At 38.2% G+C, this 23,617-nt stretch overlaps 1 protein-coding gene across 3 annotated transcripts in view; it reads left to right on the top strand.

Moving 5' to 3' along the window:
- The window catches only part of LOC306766407 (E3 ubiquitin-protein ligase SH3RF3-like), a 102,273-nt gene extending 79,729 nt beyond the window's left edge, over positions 1–22,544 (top strand). For all 3 annotated transcript variants that reach the window (XM_079254160.1, XM_079254161.1, XM_079254162.1), the window contains exons 4-10: positions 228–536; positions 913–1,028; positions 3,364–3,534; positions 5,864–6,132; positions 9,776–10,101; positions 13,978–14,351; positions 18,696–22,544. In XM_079254160.1, the coding sequence (XP_079110286.1) occupies positions 228–536; positions 913–1,028; positions 3,364–3,534; positions 5,864–6,132; positions 9,776–10,101; positions 13,978–14,351; positions 18,696–18,864 (1,734 nt within the window). In that variant the 3' untranslated portion in view covers positions 18,865–22,544. The remainder of the gene's footprint in view (positions 1–227; positions 537–912; positions 1,029–3,363; positions 3,535–5,863; positions 6,133–9,775; positions 10,102–13,977; positions 14,352–18,695) is intronic.
- The last annotated feature ends 1,073 nt before the right edge of the window (positions 22,545–23,617 follow it).

The following is a 23,617-nucleotide window of genomic DNA, read 5'->3' as shown; positions in this document are numbered from 1 at the left end:
ACAGTACCTTTTAATTAATTCTGGTCTTAATTATTTTAATATGATTTATGATTTTTTTTTGTGATTTTGCTGTGATTTTTGTGATTTCTTTTATGCTGTAGAGCTTTTAATGTTTCATGTAAAGCACTTTGAATTGTCTTGTACATGAAAGGTGCTATACAAATGAACTTGCCTTGCCTTGCCTTGTCTTACCACCTCCCCCACCTTCTGCTCTCCTCTCCTCTCAGTTAAATGAAACAGCAAAGCAGCTGATGGAGATCGACAAGCCAATGCCAGCTAATGCACCAGGTCCCAGTTCTGAGCCAGCCCCCTTGGGTCCCTGCAGCCCCGGACCCTCCCCCAGCGCCTCCCCGTCTAATGGAAACGGCTCTGGCCATCGGAGAGGCGAGGGAAAGAAAAACGCCAAGAAACGGCATTCATTTTCTGCCCTATCTGTCAGCCAAAGGGCTGCCCATCTCAATAACAGACACAGCATGGAGATCTCCCATCCGGTCCTCATCAGCTCCTCTGACCCCAGAGCTGCTGCACGGATCCAGGTGCTGGCACACACTATGATCCTCAAAATCCCACCGTAATCATTGAATCTATATTTTGAATATGTGAAAGATTAAATGTTTCACAAACTCTACTTCTGTGTAGGGCTGCTCAGGGTTGACTTCATTCACTCTGTTTCCTCTAGATTTTGCCGTCTTTGATCACATTCTCTTGCTAGTCCAATGCAAATAACATCATTTCTCTTTTTGATCACTTTCAGCTGGAGACAGAATACTGTTTTGTATTTTTTTTCCTCTGGTTCCATTCATACCTGCTTCAATGTGTTTTTGCTGCCACAATGCTGAAAAGGCTGCAGGCACATCTTTTAAATGATGCTTTATGTAAATGCAAACCACTTCTTTTCTGTGTCTCCTTTAGGATGCGTCCCCACCGGGTCCCTCTCCCTCTTTAGCAGGGGTGCCGCTGCCCCCTAAAGTGGCATCTCTAACCTCTGAGCTGCTGGCCCATGCCAAGGTGCAGCTGCCACTCAACATGTGAGTTTTCCCTAAGCGCGGTCATTATTCGTCGTTATTATTTTTTTTTTGCCTTTTTTTGTCCCTCCTTCATTCTTCCCATTCTGTTTATCAGCAGAGTCAATATGTGCCTGAGATCCAAGCGAGATTTCGGAAACCTCCTGACAGCTTTAAAAATATTTGCTCTTCTGTGCCCAGAGATATTGGCCATGTTCCCCCACCTTTGCAACCACATTTACTCCTCCACCAGTCAAGGATGAAATCCCCCTCAGAAGAGAAAAATCCAGCTACACACCATTCACTCACTTGTGTGGGGCTTGGGTTTCATAACAAGTCTTACAACCCCAAAGTATTAAAACATCCGGAAATGTAACAACAAAGCTTTTTTTCTATTTCAATTAACTATGAAAAATAAAAAATCAGATAATACACAGAGATATAAGAAAGATGGCACAACTCGGACAAAATATACAATAGACTTGGAAGCTATCACACTTGCATAGTTTGGCTGAACTGGAAACCAAATAAACACCTTACACACACTTCCTAAAAAGTAAATGAAATTTCATGTAAATGCATATCCACATCCAAGTGGCTAGCTTCACGCCAACGCTGACCTAAAGGGCTTCACGGTATTTTTTTTATCAAGTAATTACAAGGAAGAAACTTCCTTAATCTTCAAGGTGTGTGTGCTTTCTGGTGTCCATCATTATGTGTAGTTCCAACTTTGTCCAGGTCCTCAAAAAATTCTCATCTTCAAAGGTGTTTACTGTTAAGCACTGTTCCTCTGGCAGGATGTGAAACAAATACAACAGCATTGTCATTTTTAATAATATCTCCTTGCAAGTAGTTCATGGGCACAAAGACAGACAGCACAAACACACACACCCACCCACACACACACACACAGTTACCAACCTAGAATGGGTTTGTCCCACTGATGAGGTCCGACGTTTTCATCTTGACCTGGCAACTATTCCTGTTGTCATGGGGAAAAGGGAGACAGTCCCCACATCTGTTACCATGGTAACGGGGAGGCAGCACATATAGCGCTTGTTTACTCAGTGGTCATACCGTCTTCTGTCGGGTTCTGGTGCTACGTACTGTGAATGTGTCCCAGTGACTGAACCAGATGCTTATTTTTAATCACACAGGTAAAATACACACACTCACACACACATTGAGTACAATGATAAATACTACATTCTGTGTGTAAGCTGGTAAACAAAGATGTATTGATTAAGCATCCCTTTACATCATGCAGCACCATTCAGGAGGAAAAATCTATCAGCCTCAAGTGGTCATAGTGATTATTCAGAGAATCACAACACAAATGTTTATTTTATTTATAAAAAAAACAAAAAAAAAAAACACTTGGGAACTTTTACTTGTAGTGTCACTGAAAGCCACTGATCTGCTGTTTTATAAATCTGGATTTTACAATGTCACAAGGCTGCAGTGACCGAAATTTAACAAGATATATATATAGTATTTAAAGTCATATTTTTATTTTTCTTATTTTTTTCTTAAAGTTGCTGGCATAAAAGTACTTTTGAAAAGCGGATTCAAAATACTGGATTGATGAAGCCGGTTTGTCTCTGTTCACAGAGACTCATCCTCTTGTGAACACATTGCTGGGGGTGTAGGGGTGGGAAAATCAAATCGAAAAATCGAATATCAGGATTTTTTGCTTCGCAATTTTAAAATCGATTTTGTAAAAAAAATATAAATAATCCATCATAAAATTTTTGTCATTTTTATTGTTTTTATTGATCTTTTTACTTGTCTTCTTGGGCATTATAGCAGCAGAATGATGTTCAGGCTACTGTGTTGTCTTTTTTCCTCATTGAAATTAGGAAAAATAACAAGCAAAAAAAAAGTTTTATACATTTTTTTGTTTTTAATCTACCAAAATCAGCAATATTGAAAAATTGTGAGAATCGCAATTTAAATCGAATCAGCACCTAAAAAATCAGAATTGAATTGAATCGGGACAAAAACATATCGTCACAGCCCTAGTAATTTGAATGTGAGTTTTTTGGGGTTTTTTAAAAAAAATTTTTTAAATACTCTGTTTACGTCAACAAAAAGACAGAACTAGTTTGAATATATGATTTTTTTTTTGTTTGTTTGTTTGTTTGTTTTTACAAATAAATCTGAACGTTGTGTAGAGTCTGTAATGGCAAGTCAAGAAAATTTGTTTCTCCCTCCTTTTCCAACGCTGCCTCTTCTGGTTGTGTAGGGATTAAGTCACTACTGTCAAACCACATGCATGAATTCTTTATGAAGATCCCAAGGAGGGAGATAATTTTAATGTTTCTATCACACTTCTACATTTTCTTTCTTTGCTCCCCAGATATTTGGCCCTGTACGCCTACAAGCCCCAGAAGGCTGATGAGCTGGAGCTCAGGAAAGGGGAGATGTACCGGGTGACAGAAAAATGTCAGGACGGATGGTTCAAAGGGACTTCACTCAGAACTGCCGCCTCTGGTGTCTTCCCAGGAAACTATGTCACTCCTGTCTCCAGGTCAGTTAGCTCAAGCTTGGCAAAGGTGAGGTTGGAGAGTCCAGTGGTTATGCCATCACCTGTAAAGCAAATGAAGACCTGGACAGGTTGCCAGGTCATTGTAGGGCCAAAACAGACAAACAACCATTCATGCTCGCATCCTTTCCTAAGGTGACCTTGGATTAATCAATTAACCTGAGACACATGTCTTTAGAAGGTGGGAGGAGAATGTGCAAACTCCACACAGAAAGGCCACTGTTTTAAAGCCCCTCCCAGCCAAGGCTCAAACCAGTGAGGCCACAGTGCAAACAACTATGCCACCATGCACACACTGCCATTGGGCACATTGTATTTACTCAGGGTACCCAGACATATCATTATGCATGCATATGAAGTATAAATTGAGAGGTCATAAATACAAGAAAAGCATATTCAAAATAACTCATCAGATGAAACAGAACAAGGAAAAATGTTTTGCAATTTTAATTACTTTCATTTTTCCAGTCCAAGAAAAATGAGCTGCAACTATTCATCCTATCTGTATTCTGCCACATGAAGCGGTGTCGCAGAAAAGAGTTGAAAGGATGAAAGTAAGAGAGAGACAGTAAAAAAACATGAGACAGAAAGCAAAGATGACAAAGCCATGATGAGGTAGCGTGGGATAAACACAGTTTGAAAGAAAATTAAATATGAGAGGAGGAAAGAGGTGGAGGATGGAATGGGGTTGAGAGGGGAGAAAGTGAGGAATGGAGAGAATTATGTGGGGAGATTTAAATGGAATATAGACGGCAGAAAAAGGGACAGCGAGGAGAATGAGAGAAGAAGGAAGGGAAAGCAACTGAACAAGAGGAAATGATACAATGAGATGAAACGCTCGCAAAAGCAGCAGGTGTCCTCCTCCAGTTGATATGAATGGCTGTTTTACATTCTGCACTCAGAGAGAAAGAGAGAAAGGCAGGATGGGCACGTAATCAAATGAGAGGCAATTTGTTATTTTTACACAAGCATACTCTCCTTCTCACTCACCCTTCCCCTCTTACTGCTCCCCCTCCTTTGTCTGCAGTGCAGCTTAGAAATTTCTCTATATGATAATGAAAGGCTTCCAAAGATGCACACACACACACACACACAGACAAACACACACAGAGGCATTATTTACAGTGATACAGGACTTATGGCTTTTTTTACATTTTAAGAGCTAATTTAAAAAAAGAATTCATATAAAGCTTTTGGCTCATTGTACTACAAGATGTTACCCTGATTAAAAAAACAAAAAAAAACAAAGATAAGAAAAGAAAAAACAGCTGAATGCAGCTAAATGATGAGTCTCCCTTTATGAAGTCTTTAAAGCTTCAAACTGCAGCCAGAAATGTCTACAGGAGGGCTTTGCCAGCCCATGCTTGGAGCCCAGCATGAGCAGAAAGCAATGAAATGTAATGTATAAGTGATCTCCACAGAGAACTTCAAATCAAAGAACTGCAAAATAACTTTGCAGTGTCTTTTTGGAGGGAACACACACACAGAAAGCCATAACTCTGTATGTGTCTGACGGGAAGTCGATGGGCAGCCATAAGAGTGTGAATACCGCTGCGTCAATAACGTTCAGTTCACTATTCTGCCATTCAGCACTCTGCAGATAGAAGCACGAGCAGCCTGCAGCACCATATATGATGCACTGTGTTGTCCAGCAGACAGATAATAATACCGATTTTACTCACTTTGATAGAGCTTGTAAATGAATCAAACAGTGGGTTATCATACACATTTTGTTCTTAACAAACCTAAATGTCTCCAGCCATGCTGGCTGCTCAGCGATGCTGTATACACATGTATGAAAAATTAGTCAATTCAGCTAAATTTTAATGTAATCTGGATGTAGTTATGCAATCTTTTCATCCAGTTTGTGCCTTTCTGTTCAGTGAAGATATTCCCTCAACAGGCATCGCTGCTGCCAGGAAGTTGCTGGCTGTACTTTGGAAGCCTCCACATACAGCTGCAAAAGCTCAGTGGATTAGCCTGTATGTTGATATAATTAGTGCGGAGCTATCTTAGGAACAGTACATGGTGCTGGCTGTGTTTCACCATAACAAGCGATGGGAGACACAATTAAGGAACTGCTGTACTTACTATTTCTGGCTGTTGCTAATTTAGGGTTACTGTAAATGTTATCAGGAGATGCACATTTCTTTCGGTATTGTTTTATTGTTTTATGCTGTCTAGTCATTTTGTTAAATAAATAACAATTATAAGGTGATAACAAGAAGACATGACAAAAGTGAAAAGGTCTCATAATATTTATTTTTAAAAAATACAATTAAAACACCTCAAAAACTCTTCTCTTCTTTTGAAGGGCTCCATTTGGAGTTGGTGCTTCTCGGGGTTTGTCCAGTCCCGTTGGTGGAGGAGGAAACGGGTGCAGTCAGTTTGTGGGCAAAATCTCCGACCCTTCATCCCCAGGATCACCTGGCCCCTCTTTGTCCCGTCCCTCTACCCCACTTGTGACTTCAGCAAACTCAAATAGTACCAGCCCCGCCTCCTCGCCACAGACTGCCGCCGCCCATCTGAAGAACTGCCTGCGTTCCAGCCAGCATTGCCAGGCACGTACCTCAATGCAGCTGGGTAAGCCAAACTTTTGCACACAAGTGCTCATTACGTTTGTTATCAAGCATTAAAATTATCTTGCTTTCTCAAATTGATGATGAATCTTAGTCACATGCTTTGTGATGATCATAATCTTAACGAAATGGTACAGATGTCGGGTAAAGGATCCCTAATCTTCTTGACACATTAGAAAATGTGAAATTTGAACATGTTTATTCATGAGCTCAGATACAGATGTTGTTATGCAACAGAAGCAGACACATTACATCAGAGGTGCCCAGTTCCAGTCTGCGAGGGCCACAATCCTGCAGGTTCTGCATGTATCCCATTTCCAACACCACCTGACTCAAACTAATCAGTCATTGTGCAGAACTTCATTGGCTGTTAGATCCTGTAGAAACTATGTGTTTTGGAACAGGGATACATCAGGATGCCTGCAGGACAGCGGACTCTGGGCACCGCTGCATTACAGCCTTCAAAAGAAGGGTAAATCTTCCCTCCAAAGAAATGTTTCCCAAGTTGACAAAAAAAATAAAAAGATCATCCAGAGATGTGTTTGTCTCTGATGTCTTTCCAGTATCATCCTTTGCACTGTTACTGCTTGTCCTATGGGCTTCCAGGAGCAGAGTCCAGATCATCTGGGACCTTGCTGCATTTCAGCCCCTTTAGTCCCTGATTACAGAATAATGAAATATTGAACAGTCATTAATTCAAGTAGCTACTACACTCTGTGCAGCCCTGCAGCCGGCCTCTCTAGCTTCCAGTTTCCTCAAAGTCTTTACTTATGCACAAATTTTTCTACAACATTCAGACAGATGGATAAAAATGAGTGTGCAATAAAAATAGATAAATAAATAAAAACTCATAATGAATAAAAACTCATAATAAAAATAAAAAATAAAAAAAAAGTCGGTGCATTTTATTCTTTAAGATCAGAAGTTAGAAAGTATGGAGACTTTTTACATGTTTGAGTTTATCTCAGATGTGTGGAATTTGTCTGAAGTCAGGGGAGATTTTGTTAACAGAACCTGCTCACACATGGCGACTACATTTGTTAATATAGATTCTCTGTACTAAACTATCTCACATCACTGATAGATTTTGGCTGGAAGGCAGTTTGTTGACCTCCTTTCAAAATATGTATGGGATGCTACCCCCATCATTTCTGTTTCCAGTGTTTCAGTTAGGATGGTTAAATTGGTGATGTCTGTGTTGGGGTACCAACCTGCCCTGCTGTCTTGCGCAACCTGCACAGCCTGACTCATAGATTTATGCATAAGGTGCCTGAGTCGGAAAATAACATAATTGCTATGTTGGTGAACGGTGTATTCAGTGCTGTCAGATTCTCTTCCAGATTGTGGAACCACTGGTGAACCTCTATATGTTGTTAACTGACCATTGTGGAGTGCTTAGTGTTGTTTTGTTTGTTTTTTTTTTATTGTATTGTCGTATTGTTATTATTGGTATATGGATCCTTCTGGGTCTGAAATAAAGAAATGAAGTAAGAAAAAAATATATATCAGCAAAATGTGGACATCCATTAGTTTTTCATTTCATATCACAACTCAAGCCGTTTTAGGGAGAGGTTCAAAATAACTAAATTAATTGTAATTAGATTTAGTAAAATCTCAGGTCAAAGGAGTAATTTGAAGGCTTTATAAGACTAAATGTGGACTTTTTAAATATGTGTCATCCTCCTTCGTGGACTCCTCACTTTAATTTAGTAACCACAATTAAATTTATGTTACAAATAATCAATAATATGCAGAATCTCAACATTTCTGACGTTGACAATTTAGCTTTCGTGAAACTGTGCAGTTGCTTACAGTATTATGTCAGTTTTACTCAGTACACACATCTGTAGCAAGCATGAATTCCTGTGTTATTTACAGGCAAGAAAATGTTTGCTCATAACATTATGAATTTGTCTTGAGTTGTCTTGAGATTTCCATTAGTCATATAGACACCAAAGCTACTAGTGTAGGCGTCAGCAATAAAATTGGCTCATTTTAGGTTGACCTCCCTGTTTTCACCTAAAACAATTTGATCAGACTGCTTTGTTGCCCATGTTAGGTTTATGTCTTGATTTTCTGGTTAGGTTTGGGAAAATATAACATGGTGTCAGTTACAACATTTTAAGATCCTGAATGTTTCTCACAAAGATGCGTTGTAAAACAATGAGTCAAGACTTGTGGCAGTGATTGCTGGTATCCATGGTATCAAGAAATGTGTCACAGCAACATTTTACTACAGAAACCAGGTTTCATTGTGTGTCTTCACATTGTAGAATTAACTCCCAAAGCTATTTCTGATCCGTTCAGTGTAGCTGTTAAAGAACATTGTTAGGATGGGTAATTTAGCAGAGCTGCAGTGTTACTCTGCTTTCAAAAATACAAGCTGTGCACAAATGCAGTAAAAAAAAAAACCAGTTGGCGATGGATTCTTATCCTGCCTGCGTTACTGCTTATGTTACAAGGGCACACACACACACACACACACACACACACACACACACACACACACACACACTTGTGTCTATACAAGGTCTAGATCATATCAGCCTTGCTTTCCACTCAGTCTATTCATCACTTCAATACTCCTTTCTCTTCTTCCCTTTGTATCCTTTTCTCTCTCCCTCTGTGAAAATGATGACGGTCTCTTTAGGGAGACTGGAGAGAACACACTGGGAGAGGACTGCCAAGAAAAACACACATACAGACGTGCACTCCCACGTACATACCTACACACGAGTGAACACACAAACTGACAAACACACAGCTGAATGACACCATTGTGCTTTTTGTTTTATGGAGGCGTAATGACAGAGCTTCTCGCTTCTCTCCCCACTTCTTTCCCCTTTCTTTCTCTGCTCTCCCATTGCTTGCTTTCTGTCTCTCTCTCACGCACACACACACACACACACACACACACATACATCTGGTCTCGATTACAAAATAAAGTATGAGCATAGTTCTGGCATTTAGTGGTTTTATAATATGACCGGCACACCTCTCTGAGGACTTTGCTTCAGTCCTGTGGTATAGTAGAGCAGGTGGCTGGAAACCCCAAGTGTTTGTGTGTGTGTGTGTGTGTGTGTGTATAAGTGTATGTGTCTCTTTGTGTATGTGGGAGCATTCCCATGCATATCTGTATGTTTATGTGGGTGTTTATTTATGTGCACTTTAATCTTTGCATGCATCAGAAGTGCTTAAATAAACGAAAGACCGAGATCAGTTCTCAGATCTGTTGTTGTTTCGGCAGTTTAGTTTAAAGTCAAACATCTTTTTCTCCTGTTTTCTCATGTTTTTGTTTGGAAATCGGAAACCAATGGAAAGCAATTGATCTTGATTTTTCTATTTACAGCTGGAATGTTAAACCTGCCAAATGGCACATTTGGAAATACCTTCCCAATTTGTTTTAGTTTTAACCAACTGTTCGCTTCCTTGGCACAGCTTGTTGCACCAGAACCCCCTCACAGCAAAATGTTTAGGCAAAATATCTCTTGAGTTTTGTTGTTTACTGAAAGAATCGTACCATATGTTTTATGATGATGCTAACTGCAAATCTTTCAATACACTTATTATTTTTAGACACTGATTGTATTAATAAGATAGAGGCGGATTCAGTTTCCATTACTGACACGTGTTTTTGTGTGTTTTAGTCCACAGTCCTCCTGCTGGAAGTCCAGAGCGGCCCACTGTGGTAATCTCCCCCCTGCGTCCTCAAAGCTCCTCCCCGTCGCGTTGCTCCGGCCAGTCAGGTCGTCCTCTCTCCATGGTTTCTCCAGGATCCAGCTTAGGGCCCTCCCCCCTCTCCTCCCCAGCATCGCGTCCAATCCTCCCCCTTTCCTCCCCTCTGTCTTGCCTCACTCCACCGAACGTGTCAGCCGTGCTCCTCAATGGCGAGCCAGGAAGCCCAATGCAGCCGCCGTCGCCGGGCCCTTCCCATGTTACCACCCAGGGCGCCCTTGCACCCAAAGCAGAAAAGGTGAGGCTCAAAAACCCAAAATGTCTCAAGACTTAGGGTTAAAGTCATGTTTTTCATTTGCAACTCTAAGCAGACGACCACACCCCTCACCTTCCGAATTCTCCTTTCAGCTTTTCTTACTTCTTCCAATCCCTCCAGTGACACCAGATATTTTTAGTCTCCCTGTGAATTCTCTCTGTTATGAATTCATTTTCTTTTAACACCATTTCAGGTGAGAAAAGGTTTTTTTTCTTTTGGTTTTTTTTTTTATTTTCCTTCACCTTTCAGAGGTTTGTGGGTGTGTATTCAGCCCTGCGTGTGCATATTAACTGCCAGCAGACGTCCTCTATCTCAGTAAGAGTCATTAATCTGGGGTCTGGCATTACTGTTGAGGGCACCTACAGTGAAGGATGGTGCAGAAAGCTTACATCTGTCTCAGCTCCATTTGTTTCACTGCTGGTTTCTCTCTTTGGGGCGTGTAATCTGACTGCATGGCTAACTGACAAACAACTCGCTGGCTGCAGAACAGCAAGCAGAGGCATCATTTTTCTCATCAGACTCAAAGATGGCAGAGAATCACACGTAATAAAGGTTCATATCCCTCGTACTGATGACATTACGATTACATTACACAAATTTTTCAGCTAAGTAAAAGTGATTTTAAAATATAACAAGCTTGATATAGAAAAATGCAACAATGAGGTCAGGCTAGCAATGAGACTTCACATGGACACATTTTGTTTCAGAGGAAATGACAAAGCAGCCATGTTTACTGCCTGGCTGACACAGTGTCGGGTAATCTGGGTTTGACATTCTGGATCCCAGCCCACATTACAGACCATATGATTCTGGACACGCATGCATTGCACACCATTTCCAAAGAGTCATAACTCAGAGAGCAACTGCCAAGGAAAATGCTGTTGGGATTGCTTGCAGTATTTCTGTTGAAAAAGTATAAAAATGTCATAAAACACTCATTTTAATCTGGAGTTTGCAATTTTTTTTAATACAGATTGTTTCTTCTTTTGCTGTATTTAGCATCTTTACAGTAATTTTCTTTACTTTTTAACTGCAAAAATGGTCTGAGTCATTTTAAAAATAAAAAGTTAACATTTTAGCTTAGAGACTGAGACCTTACTTATTTGAATATATGTACATGGAAATATCATGGGCTCGCATATGTCTTTCTCCCATTCCTTTCCTGAATTTTCTTTCTTTTTATGCCACTGTTTGTATCAGCCCTAGCAGCCACACAATTTTCAAAGATGGCGTGAAAATATTTTTCCACATTTAATGAGAAATTACCAAAAGAAATCTAGAAATAGAAATCTATATAAATGCATGTTTGCGTTTCTTTAACTAGGCGTGAAAGAAAGCCATAGCACACAAACACATGATGCAAAATCAGTTCGAAGTTGCAATTTATTCCTTTTACATTTTGAGTGTGTGCTGCCCTCTGGTGGTTTGTTTATGAACAACCCTGGCAGCATGACATACTGTAACACGTGCACACACTCACAGAAGGCAGATTAAGCCTTTAAGCCTGCAGATGAAAGAAGAGAGGAAGTGATTATTCATTTTTTGTGCCATTTACAATTCGCCTCCCTTCTCCTCCATCTCCCCGTTTACATCCTTCTGTTCTCTCTATCATCCACTCTCTCCTCCCCGTCTCCACCTTCTCCCCCCCCTTTCTTCCTCCTGTTTCCTAACCTCCCACCATTACCCCTTCTCTCTCCGAGCTTCCCTTTCAACTTTGTTTTCATTTTCAAATTAAAATTTACTCTATATTTGCACATTAAAAATGGGGGAAAAAAACTCAATTAAAAAAAAAAAATTCTGTTACCCAAGCTGTTGAACATTTTATGTGATGTATTTCAGTCCCATGCCAAAATACATTCAAGACAGTTGTGCATTGAGACTGTTAGCAGTACTAGTCTAATATTTAATAGAAAATTGCCATAAATAAATAAATATATGCCATGAAAAATTCTGTCAACAGCATGAACTTATATTCCTATGTTAAGGGAAAAACATATGTTTTTTGGTACATAACAGCATAGAAAGGATGGTTGTTTGTACTCATTCTGCTGAGTAAAAGTGCTCATACTGCCACTGTGACTGCTTTCCTAAGCACTTTCTCTTCCATCCGTCCTCTGTACCAGCCCTGCTTTTCAGAAATAGGAATGTTTTGTAGTCTTCTTCCTTTTGTGGGTCTCTCAGCTGCTTTGTTAAACAAGGATTCTGGAAGAATGTTGATGTAGGTTGTCAAAAGCGCAGCAGTGCTTACACAATTTGGTGTGAAATGCCAATGTGTTTGAGTTTGGGTTTATTCAGTGTTTGACAGCCAAATTTATCTGGTGATGAGTGCTACAGCTGGCAGTTATTTACATGATAGATGATTTCACTGATTATTGTTGCCATTTAACTAAATGACCTATTAATATGCCAGAAATTAGCAATTTGTCAGTTTTACTGATGTAAACTGTTTTTGCAAATTTTCTTCCATAAATTTCCACCAGAAAGCATGAAAACGTTCTGCTTTGCATTTGTAGACACAGTTTAGATATTTACATGTGCCCCAGCTTTTCTTTCGTTATAGAAATGGGAATTTCATTGAGGAAGTATCCCTATGTAGCTGTAAATAATGAGATAAAGAAGAGGATCACAGTTTTAGAATGTAAATATAGCTGCATAAACACAATAAAAAACCCTATCAAGTTAGTTGAGTTTAGTTCACACGGGAAAAGACTGATGTTCCTCTAAAGTAATTTCAACTGAAATAAAGAAAATGAGTACAAATGAACTATTAGTGGTGCATCCCTAAAAGGCTGCACATATTATTAATTTAGCGCCAGAATTTGCAGGTTCAATTGTGCATTAGTCATTCACCCAAATACATATTCTTTAAATGCTTTGTTACATTGAATTTATGGAAATTTAATAGACTGGGTACCACACACACATATTACACACTTTTTTAGAACATGCAGAAACAGTGGATCAAACATATTTATACAGTAGGTAATGCATAGATCAGTAACAAAAGAATGAAAGGGCCCTGTGTTGAAATGTGGTCTGCTGACTTCCGCTGCCAATGTGATGTAGCAAAAATAAAAAAAACACTCTGCAAATTATCTCACACTCAGGCCAGCTTCGTAGTAATTCATGTCATGATTGAGAGCATTAAAAAAACACATTAAATTGCAAAAGTTTGAACAAGAGGGCAGTGTTGTACAATTCTTGTTATAATAACTTGTTTTCTATTGCAGCAGTCATTAAGAACTACTTCAATTCAAAACAACCTTTTTACCTCTTCACATAGTCAGCTAGTCCATTTTTTTTTCTCTATTTTAAAATAATTTAGAATAACAGGGGACTTAATTCAGAAAGCTAACAATCATGGAGCTTTTTTCTTTTTTGCAACATTTGAAAACTAAAGACATCAACTCATATTTTAGAAATATTGTACAACTATTCAAGACTAGACTTGACTTTTTTACTTGACTTCAGTACATAATTATTATACACAAGAGTTTTTTTAAGCCCTTTATTTTTTTTTTTTTACGACAGTAAAGACCACTGTCCTGTAGGATTTAGATGTTTCCTGCTTAATCTCACCAGACTCAAATTTATGGCTGATTGTGAAAAACTTACCAACAAGGTGTTGGATTCATTTAATATGAATTGGGTGTAGTGGGGAAAATGGAAACTTATAAAACCTTCTGCAGTGTATGTCAATGACCAGAGTTTAAGATTTATGGTATCCCTTTGTATTGCAAGTTTCTAAAGATTTTATTTTTATTGTATAATTTCTAACTCTTCGTTTATTTGTTGCTTTATCACGCCTCTCTCTGTGTTATTTTCTTTCCATGTCGTTCTTCATTGCTCCATTCTCAGAAGGAGAGGAAAGCAGCAGGTTTGCTAAAGCTCCTATCAGGCGCAGCAGCCAAGAAGAAACCTCGCTCTCCTCCTTCGTCTCCACCCACCCATGACCCTTCACTGGCTGGCCAAGGTGCCATCCCCACTGACCTTGTCCACCATCCTCACCACCATCACCACCATGCACGTTCAGGTTCCTGTCCAATGGCATCACAGGGACGAGCTGGCTCCTGTCCAATTGAGAGTGACATGGCAGGAGCAATAGGGTTGGAGCCTTTGCACAGGAAGTCTGGATCCCTGGATACCAATTTCCCTATGTCACCCCCGGCAACACGCTCTGGAAATGCTCTGATGATTCTCCGGCCTGAACCCAAACCCCTGTCAAGAGAGAGGTGGGTTCAGACATATGAAAAATAAACATACTTGCACATACTTAGAGACTGTGGACAACACTGGCTCAAAGAGAAGTGCATTGCATAATTGTAGTGGAATAAAATTTGTGTTATACTAAAATGAGATATAACACTAACCTGCCACGTGAATGTATGAGTTCACATATGCAAACAATGAGAAATATTTTTCTGAAAATGTTGTGGAATTTTGGGTTAGAGGAATTTGGCATCAGGATTTAAAGTAGCCCTTAGAGAGTCAGTCATAACAAAACCATAAGCAGAAAGTGAGTGAAAACATTGTTAAAGCCACCCTAAGGTGCTTCTATAAGCAATAACTCACTTCTGTTGGATACAACTGGTAGTGGCTCCAACAGGACCTGACATAAAGTTTTTAGAATATAAGGTGTCATCTACCATATTTTTCCTAAGTACTAACAAAGAACAAGACTTACTAATGTAAATTATCATATATCATTCTCTGTGTTTTTTAAATATAGGAATACTTAGTCTACAAGGCCTAATTTCTCTTATATACACAAACTCACACACTGAAACATGGTTTAACCCGCCCTTGTATGGAAAAACAATAATAATCAGGAGCATGATTATACGCAGTTCAGAAAGTTTCACAAAATTGACTTGAATAAAACATTTATCCTCACTGTCAGCACTATAATACTGTTATTGAACTTAGTAACATGTCATTACAGACATGGTGCTCTTTCAGATTACAGTAGAACACTGCTATATATTTAAAGAAACAAAAAGATTGTAATAACTTGTGAATCACATAAACCAAAATTTTAAGTATTTGTTTTTTATTATTTGTTAATTTTAATTATGATTTTACAAAAGAAGAAAACTGTAAAAGTAAGACATTTTACTATTTTAATAAAGTTTATATTTTGCTGTTCATGAGCAAAGCAGAGGTTATATAATTTTATATCATGGTCTGGGGGAATACTCTATTCTGATTGGTTGCAGGGTGTCCGTTAAAAAGTGATAATGGACACCAGTTTAAAAAAGTTCCGTCAAATAGCCGAATAATTCTAAATCATTGCGCTGGCTCAAACGGCAGTTGGTAACCATGGCAACAGAAATGTTAGACTATGTCAAACAGCAGCCCATGGTTACTAATGAATGTATCTAAACTGCCAGGTTTTTTTTTATTTTATTTTTTCAGGTAAATTTAGACTATCGGTTGACCAATAACCAGAGTAGAAAAGGGAGAAATGAAAAAAAGTCTCCCGATCCCTCCCCATGTCACTATTGTATTATGTTCATGTTCTACCCAAATCGTTAGTTGAAATCAGTCACTGCAGATAAAATATTTATTATATTGTTTCAACTGTATTAAATAGTATTTAATCAGCTAGTTTGTGATGAAGCTCCAGATCTCTCAAAGAGGGACGGAGCGGCTCTGATGTCACCCTGCAGTGGTGCAGTGGACCGTGCTTATGGTTCTCTGCATTAATGCTCCAGCGGTTACGCCAATTTCACAGTGATCTTCAAGAATTAAAAAGGTCCATGCTGTTCGCATTTAGATTTTTCCACGGCCAAATTTTTCTTATGCTATTATCAAAACCAACCATTGTATGTCCTCCCCGATTTCCTTCATATTGTGAAGAAATATGCATTTCCAAAAAATTACGATATTTTCGTTGGAATCTTTTAAAGGGAGGGGGCGGCACACACTCACTCACATTCATTCACACTGAGCTCCCTGGACCACACAGTCACACACAACCTGCAACACTATCATATTTCACCATCATCGGTGATTTGTTGCAATAGTATCTGCTGCCAAATGAGCTGCAGGTGCTGCCAATGGTGGTTACCTTGGCAACGCCACAACAAGAGACATTAAATAGTCCACTCCGCTGCTTCTTGTTAAAAACATTATTTTAACAGTAAAAACAACATTAGTAATTGATCTTATATATTTCTTTGGTGAGTGACCATGGTATAAGCGGGATAATGCCCTCCAAGGTGTCCATTATCAGAAATTAATGGACTTCAAGGAAGTCCATTATGGAAGCAACCATCCGACGCAAAGCGGAGGACAGTTCATGCCTCTGCGGCGTCCAATGGACACCTTGTTGGGCATTATCCCTTACTTGACATAGTTAACAGCAATTATTTCTTACTTAAGATCCATGCCAAAGCTTGAGGTTCCTATCTGGCAGTATATACCAAAAATTTAGATTGAAACCCAATTCTAGAATATTGTTAGTTTTCAAGATCTACAATGTAAACATAGCTCAAAACCAAAATTATACAATGCTGTCAATAAAAAAAAAAAAATTACCTGGAATGTTGTGAAAACTCTGGAATGTAGCCTAAGACATTATTCTAGATATCTGTGAGAACTTTACAAAAAAACTTTACTTGTCAATCTGGTCAAGATTCTAGTTTGTTGACAAGATTAAATGTTGAATAATGGCCTTTGTATCAAGTGTTGGCCAGTGTGTTTAATATTTTGTAAATATAAGTTAACGTTGATAATGTTGTAGAATATAGTCACAGATTGAATAAAAGATTTTAAAATATTGTCAACATTTTAAAATGTTGCTTTTATTCTAGAATGTCGTTACGGATAATAGTTGAGATACTAAAACATCATCAACTTTCTGGAATGTTGTCAAGATTCAACAATGTAGTTACAGTTCATAGTTGAGATTTTAGAATGCCATCAACATCCTAGAATGTTGTCAAGATTCTAGCATGTTATTGCAGATTACGGAAGAAATTTTCCATTCTTTCAGAAATAGCTAAATGTTGCCAAGATTGTAGAATGTCAGGGTTCTCGAATGTAGTTACAGATCACAGTTCAGATTTTAGAACGTCATCAACATTCTCTAATTTTGTCACAATTCCAGATTGTATTTAAAGATCAAAGTTGACATTCTAGAAACTTGGTCAACTCCAAAATGTTACCACATTCTAGAATGTCAAAATTCTTGAAAACAGTCAAAAATTGAAGTCAAACTTTTCAAATATTGTCAGCATTTTGGACTGTTGCCAATATTCTAGAATGTTGTGATTCTAGAATGTAGTTACAGATTATAGTTGAAATTCTAGGATGTCAACATTCAAGGATTTTGTCTAGAATGTACATGCAAATTAAAGTTAAAATTCTAGACAGTCAAGATTTTAGAATGTTGATCACAATCTAGAATGTCAAGGTTTTACAATGTAGTGACAGATCATAGCTGAATTTCTAGAATTTCATTAGCATTCAGAAATGTTGCAAAGATTCTAGAATATGGTTAGAGGTCATAATTTAGATTCTAGAATGTCATCAACATTCTAGAATGTTGTCAAGATTCTAGAATATAGTTACAGATCATAGATGGAATTCTAGAATGGTGTCAGCATTCGAAAATGTTGGAAAAATTCTAGAATGTCAAGTTTCAAGAATGTAGTTTCAGACCATAGTTGAGATTATTGAATAACGTCAGCATTCTAGAATGTTATCAAGAATGTTGAATATTAAAGTTGAAATTCTATAAACTTGGTGCAATTCCAAAATGTTATTAAATTCTACATATTAAATTCTAAATTCTACAAATTTCCAGAATGTAGTCACAGATTGAAGTCAAGATTTTATAATATTGCTAACATTTTAGAATGTTGCCAAGATTCAAAATGTCAAGATTCTAGAATGCAATTACAGATTAAAGTTAAAATTGTAGAATATTGGAAAAATTCAAAAATATTGCCTAAATCCTAGAATTTAGTTGCATACTAAAATTAAAATTGTTGACTTTTGGTGACATTCTGATATGTTTCCAAAATTGTAGAATGTAGTTGCGTATTGGAGTTGAGATTATGTCAACATTCTGGATAATTTAAATAGTCAAAGATCAAAAGTTATTTCTACATTTATAAAGTTAAAATTTTAGTATTGGCAACATCAAAAAATTGGTCAAGAGTTTAAAATGTATGCACAGGTTACAGCTGAGATTTTACAATGTTGTCAACAGGCAAAAATGTCAGATTCTACAATTTAATCACAGCAAAATTGGGATTATTACATTTTTACACCAAAGTTTTTACTCCAAAGTGCTTCTATCTAGAATGTTATAAAACAGAGAAATGAGAACAAATTGTATCTGTGAGACTGCGAGTAATGGTGTGAGAAAAGTACAATTAAAATACTTGGAGAAGGGGTTGTTTTGCTCTTGTTTGTTTTGTTTTGTGTGTGTGTGGGGGGGGGCTGAAAGTATCTTTATTCTGCTAGAATTGTACTCAAGTAAAAGTAAATGCACCATCTAAAACCTGCTTGTGATTTTACCCAAGCCATTCACAGCCTGATGCATATTATACCTTTTTATCTGTCAGGTATCGTGTCGTGGTCCCCTACCCACCTCAGAGTGAGGCAGAGATTGAACTGCGGGAAGGAGATGTCGTATTTGTTCATAAGAAGAGGGAGGATGGTTGGTACAAAGGCACCCTGCAGAGGACGGGTCAGACTGGGCTGTTTCCTGGCAGCTTTGTTGAAAGCTTCTGAACTTCAAAAAGCAGACGGAAGAAGTTGTCCTTGTTTTTGACTTAAACAGCACACAAGCATATACAAGATACATGAGCACAGGTGGTATGCAGAAAAGAGTTGGGCTGATATTGATTTCCCAGATTTTTTGCTGGATTAAAGATCAAATAAAGGAAATACAAGTCAAAACCTGCCTTAAAGCTGCTAACATTGAAAAAGTAACTTCTCTGAATTCCAGTGAAGAATTAATGTTTTGTGGTGGTGTTGAAGCCACACTGGAGTTTTACATTGAAAGAAATTTAAATCATCCTTTCTGGTTAAAGTCTTCAGGAATCCATGTTAGTCCAACGAATTTATATACCTACACAAAGTAAACAGGAAAGCTAATTTTATTCTAACAACCAGCCCAGCCACCCAGAAAACAGGATAGGTTTAACCTATCACTCATGTTGCAGACAGCTGATATTGACTACTAAAGGCCCAGACTCCACAGAAAGATAAACTCTGCCTCCCAGTTTTTCTCCTTGGCATCATCCACCAGCAAACACTAGCACAAAAAGCATTAGCTCTGCTTTTTCACTGAGACCTCAGAACTTGAATCCGGGTGCTTTCTTTGTATGAGAAGTGAAACTTTACAGCCAGGTGATGAGGGAAGTAAGTAAATTTACACTCCAGGATTATTGTAAGCACATTTGTGTGTCTAATGTGGCAATGAGCACATGCTTCTTTTCAACCACATATGTTAAACAATGCATGTAGCATTTTTACTTTCTCTTTGTTCTGTTTTCTATGTTGTATTAGGGTGTTTGTGTTGTCCTGATGTGATGATCTGTCACAAGGAGCTTAATTTAAAACCAATGGTGCAAATTGTTAAGTCTCAATTAGGTCATTCATTTTTCTATTTATATGTCTTTACATAAATGTCTACAATGTTTAATTTATGTTGAATTTGACTTTCATAGATCCCTAAAGCTTAAACTGAAATAACTGGCTTGTTGAATGTAAGAAGAAAACAGAAAGTCACACCAAAATATATTTACTGAATTTATTTGTATTTATAAAGATTTTGAACTTTGGTATGAGATTTGAAACAAAAGAAATGCACTTGGTAATATTGTTACAACCTGCCTCTATATTTACATAAACAATATTTTAAAAATGCATTTACTAAGGGATTTTCCCTACTGCTTGTTAAATCCTTATTTTAACATGAATTTTTTGCAAGGCACAAACTGGCAAGACAAAAAAAATCTTAAATCTTTATACTTTTCATTTGGAGCCTTGTTAGCTGCATAGCATAATTGCGCAAGGGATATTTTAGCTAAATTGTCACATCTGTATCTTGCTCATTGACAGCATCATTGACTATAAAACCTTGAAACATGACTTAGGCAATTATGCTGTGAAGCTAATGACATAAAGATTTCTTAAAGCGACAGAACAAGAGTCATTACTGGAGATGAAATTAATTTTTTTATAATGGTTTTTAACAGGAAATTATGTTCCTACATCCTTTCATGGAAAACTGTCAATGGTTTTGTCTAACTGTGCCAACAAACGTACCAATCCAACCATCCAATGCTTTTGACTGAATGTACTATTGACAGTGCACGGGAATGGATACCTGTAAGTCAGAGAGCAGGACACAAATATTCCATCGTACAACTGCCAGCCTTCAGATTTCTGAGTTTACATTGTTTAAGACAACAAACTTTTTTTTGTTTCTTTCTGGAAACAAAAGCACAGCAACAGTTATAGACCGAGACACAAGCAAAGTCCAGGAACACAAATATTATATTGATACCAACCTGATTGTAAACAGTGTCTGCTAATGGTTAAGCAGCGTTGAGGCTCATTGGCTAACTGGACCGATACTGCAAAAGGAAGGTGGCAGAAAACCAGCCCTAGTTTTCTGTTTTTATTTGTTTTGTTTTTTCTTTTCATTTTATCATCAAAAGCACATCAGAATTGATCAAATTGTAAGATCGAAGTTCAGAAACTCCTCACTTTAAATAATATTACATCAGAATTAACCGCCAATTATGAGACTGTCCAGCAGGAGCTTCAAAGATTCATTAAAAGTTAGCACAAGATGGAAAAAAAGAGCACAGATGATGTATCAACTTGAAAGTGACAGCAAAAGAGAAAAGAAAAGGAGGCCTATAATAATAATCATTAAAAAAAACAAGCAAGCCAGATAAAATTATCCATTTTTATGATCGTTTAGATCTGTCGAGGTGGGCCCCTTGGTGGGATTGAAATGGTCACTGGAGCCCACCGAAGCAACAGTTTCTCAGTTTAGCATCATATTTAGTGTCATAAGTCTATGAGATTTTAACAAACTGAATGTTTGATTTGTTTTCTACATTTATATAATTTTTTATTTTATGATATAGGCCTAACAGTTGCATAAGTTTCAGTGGGCTTTGTGGTTCAGTCAAGCTGAACTATTTTCATTAAAAATAAAATGGAGTGGCAAATTTCGGATATAAAACAATGACAACTTAAAATGTAAACAAATGCCCATTTTCCTCTAAAACTGGTTTGTCAAACCTTAGTGCCTACAAATGTCAACACATACACCTACTTGCTCATACTATTTGTTTTGGACATTGCATTGTGTTACGTCGGTACATGGAGCCTGCTGGATGCTGTCATTGAACTTGACCTGATGCCTAAAACAAGCAGATCCCAGATCAGTACTGAACAAAGAAAACAGATCTGAACAAAGTTCTTCTTTTTCTGAAACCTAAGCACAGTTTGTGGTTTGTGTTTTCATTTCGAGGGGTTCGACGCTCTGAGGAAAAAGAGTTTACAACAGTCAAAACGTCAGGAATCAAACCACTGCACAGTGGTAGTTTTAGATTAAACAACTTGAAGCGCCAGTTTTTCAGATTTCTATCTGTTTAAATGAAGTTACATAAGCCAGTCATTCTCCTCAGCTTCCTGGTTGGAAAGTACACGGTGACAGCTCGACGAATGTAATCAAGCTTTTCAGAGCAGTGGCGGGCATGAACACAGCAACGCATCAGTAGAAAGCTCAATTTTCAGTTGGACTTTAACAGAATTCCCCAGGTTTCCCACTAATTCAGAGTGATTTGAGGCACAAGTATCTGCATACTTGGTCCTGTTCTACCAGCATGCACCAAGGTTGCCATTACAGTTCTTGCCACAAATTGCCTCTTCAAATCTGATAGCTTTTAGCGGTTTTGAGGCCAAGCCACTTTTGCTACCTGTGCGCTGTTAACCCTTCTCCCAGGAAGCCTGAGCTCTCACTCTGCCATTTTCAATTTAATGTCAGCCATATTTGATCTTGTGGATATTTGTGTGTGTGTGTTTGTGTGAGTGCATGTGTGAGTCTGTGTGTGAGAGGGAGAGAGAATTATTGGAAAAAGACCTTTGTATGTAGCTCTTTACAAACACACACAAAAAAAGGAATTTTATGGACACTCATGCCTCGCTAGGACTGAGTTGAGTTGGAGACAGTTGGTACAGTGAGTGAAACTGAATAAATGAATATTATATATATAAATATAATTCTATATTGTGCAGAATATTTATAGGCCTTTTGTGCCACTGAGGTCATGCTCTGTGCTGGCCACGTCCAGCGCTCTCTGCCATGTGATCATTATACATCGTCTTGTACTGATGACCCGTGGTTGATATGATTGTTTTTTCATGTCAAGTGCATTTTTCGCAATAAAAGCCTTTGTTCTAAAACATTTCCCAGATTTTTTTTTCTTTTTTTTTTCTCTCTGCTTATAGCTTATTAATTGAAGTGAAACAGAAAATGTTTGAGAACAATATTCATTTATGTGCTGTTGCTACAAAACAAACACATTACCTGAATTGCCCATTTGGATTTTAATGGTTGCCCTTTGGAGGATTCATCCCGAGAATAATATATTGCTCTAATTATAATTATCTTTCTCCGACAATGTGTTCATTATGAGCTTATGAAGACTTATGAGTACCACCGTAGGTATTGATGTCTCAGAGTATTATTGTCTTCATTATAGACATGCTGGTGAAGGATGTCCATTTCATCCCTCCCTCTACCTTCCTTTTATCCCCATTTCTCATTGCACTCTTTTTCCTCCTGCGCTCAAGCCAAACACTGACATGGATGAGGTGTGTAATAGGTAATTTCAGAGCATTGTTGGCACTCCCCCTTAAATGACAACCTCATTTCTCTAGGAGTCAGGCCTGTCTATAATCATCACCTCCATTTGCATTTAGAGTGACTAGCAAAAAGTGATGAGGGTGTGTGTATGGGAATATGTGCGCTTGCCAGCACAGGTCTGACAGCTTGGATTTACACCCATTCAGAAAAACTTGACTTTGCTATATTTGAGGTGAGCAGGCAGCTAATTTATTTATTTCTATATTTGAATCTGCTGTAGTGAGATAATGTTTCAGAATATGGGTGAAATCAGCCAGAGTGGTTAAACATGTCTGCTCACTCCATAAACACACCCTCTCCGTGTTTTACTTGGGTGAAATGGGTCTCCTCTGGGTGTCCTTTTTCCTGCTTTTTACCAGCAAGGTACCACAGACTCCTGCAGGGAATCGATCAGCGTTTCTCTGCTTTACGCCAGACCTGTCTGTCCACCTGTCTGCATACCTGCTTTTGAGTCACTTGAAGGGCAATGGAGCTGGAGGGTGAGACACTGCAGGGTAACAAAGCTCCACCAGATGGAACAAGACGGTCTCTTTGTGAGTGTGTGCCCAAATAAAGCAAGTGGTAGGTGGGGAAGATGTTAAGCTGCTGCTG

The sequence above is a fragment of the Telmatherina bonti genome (genome assembly GCF_933228915.1).
Source record: "Telmatherina bonti genome assembly, chromosome: 15".
Classification (NCBI taxonomy): domain Eukaryota; kingdom Metazoa; phylum Chordata; class Actinopteri; order Atheriniformes; family Telmatherinidae; genus Telmatherina; species Telmatherina bonti.
This window is presented reverse-complemented; position numbering and strand designations above follow the sequence as displayed.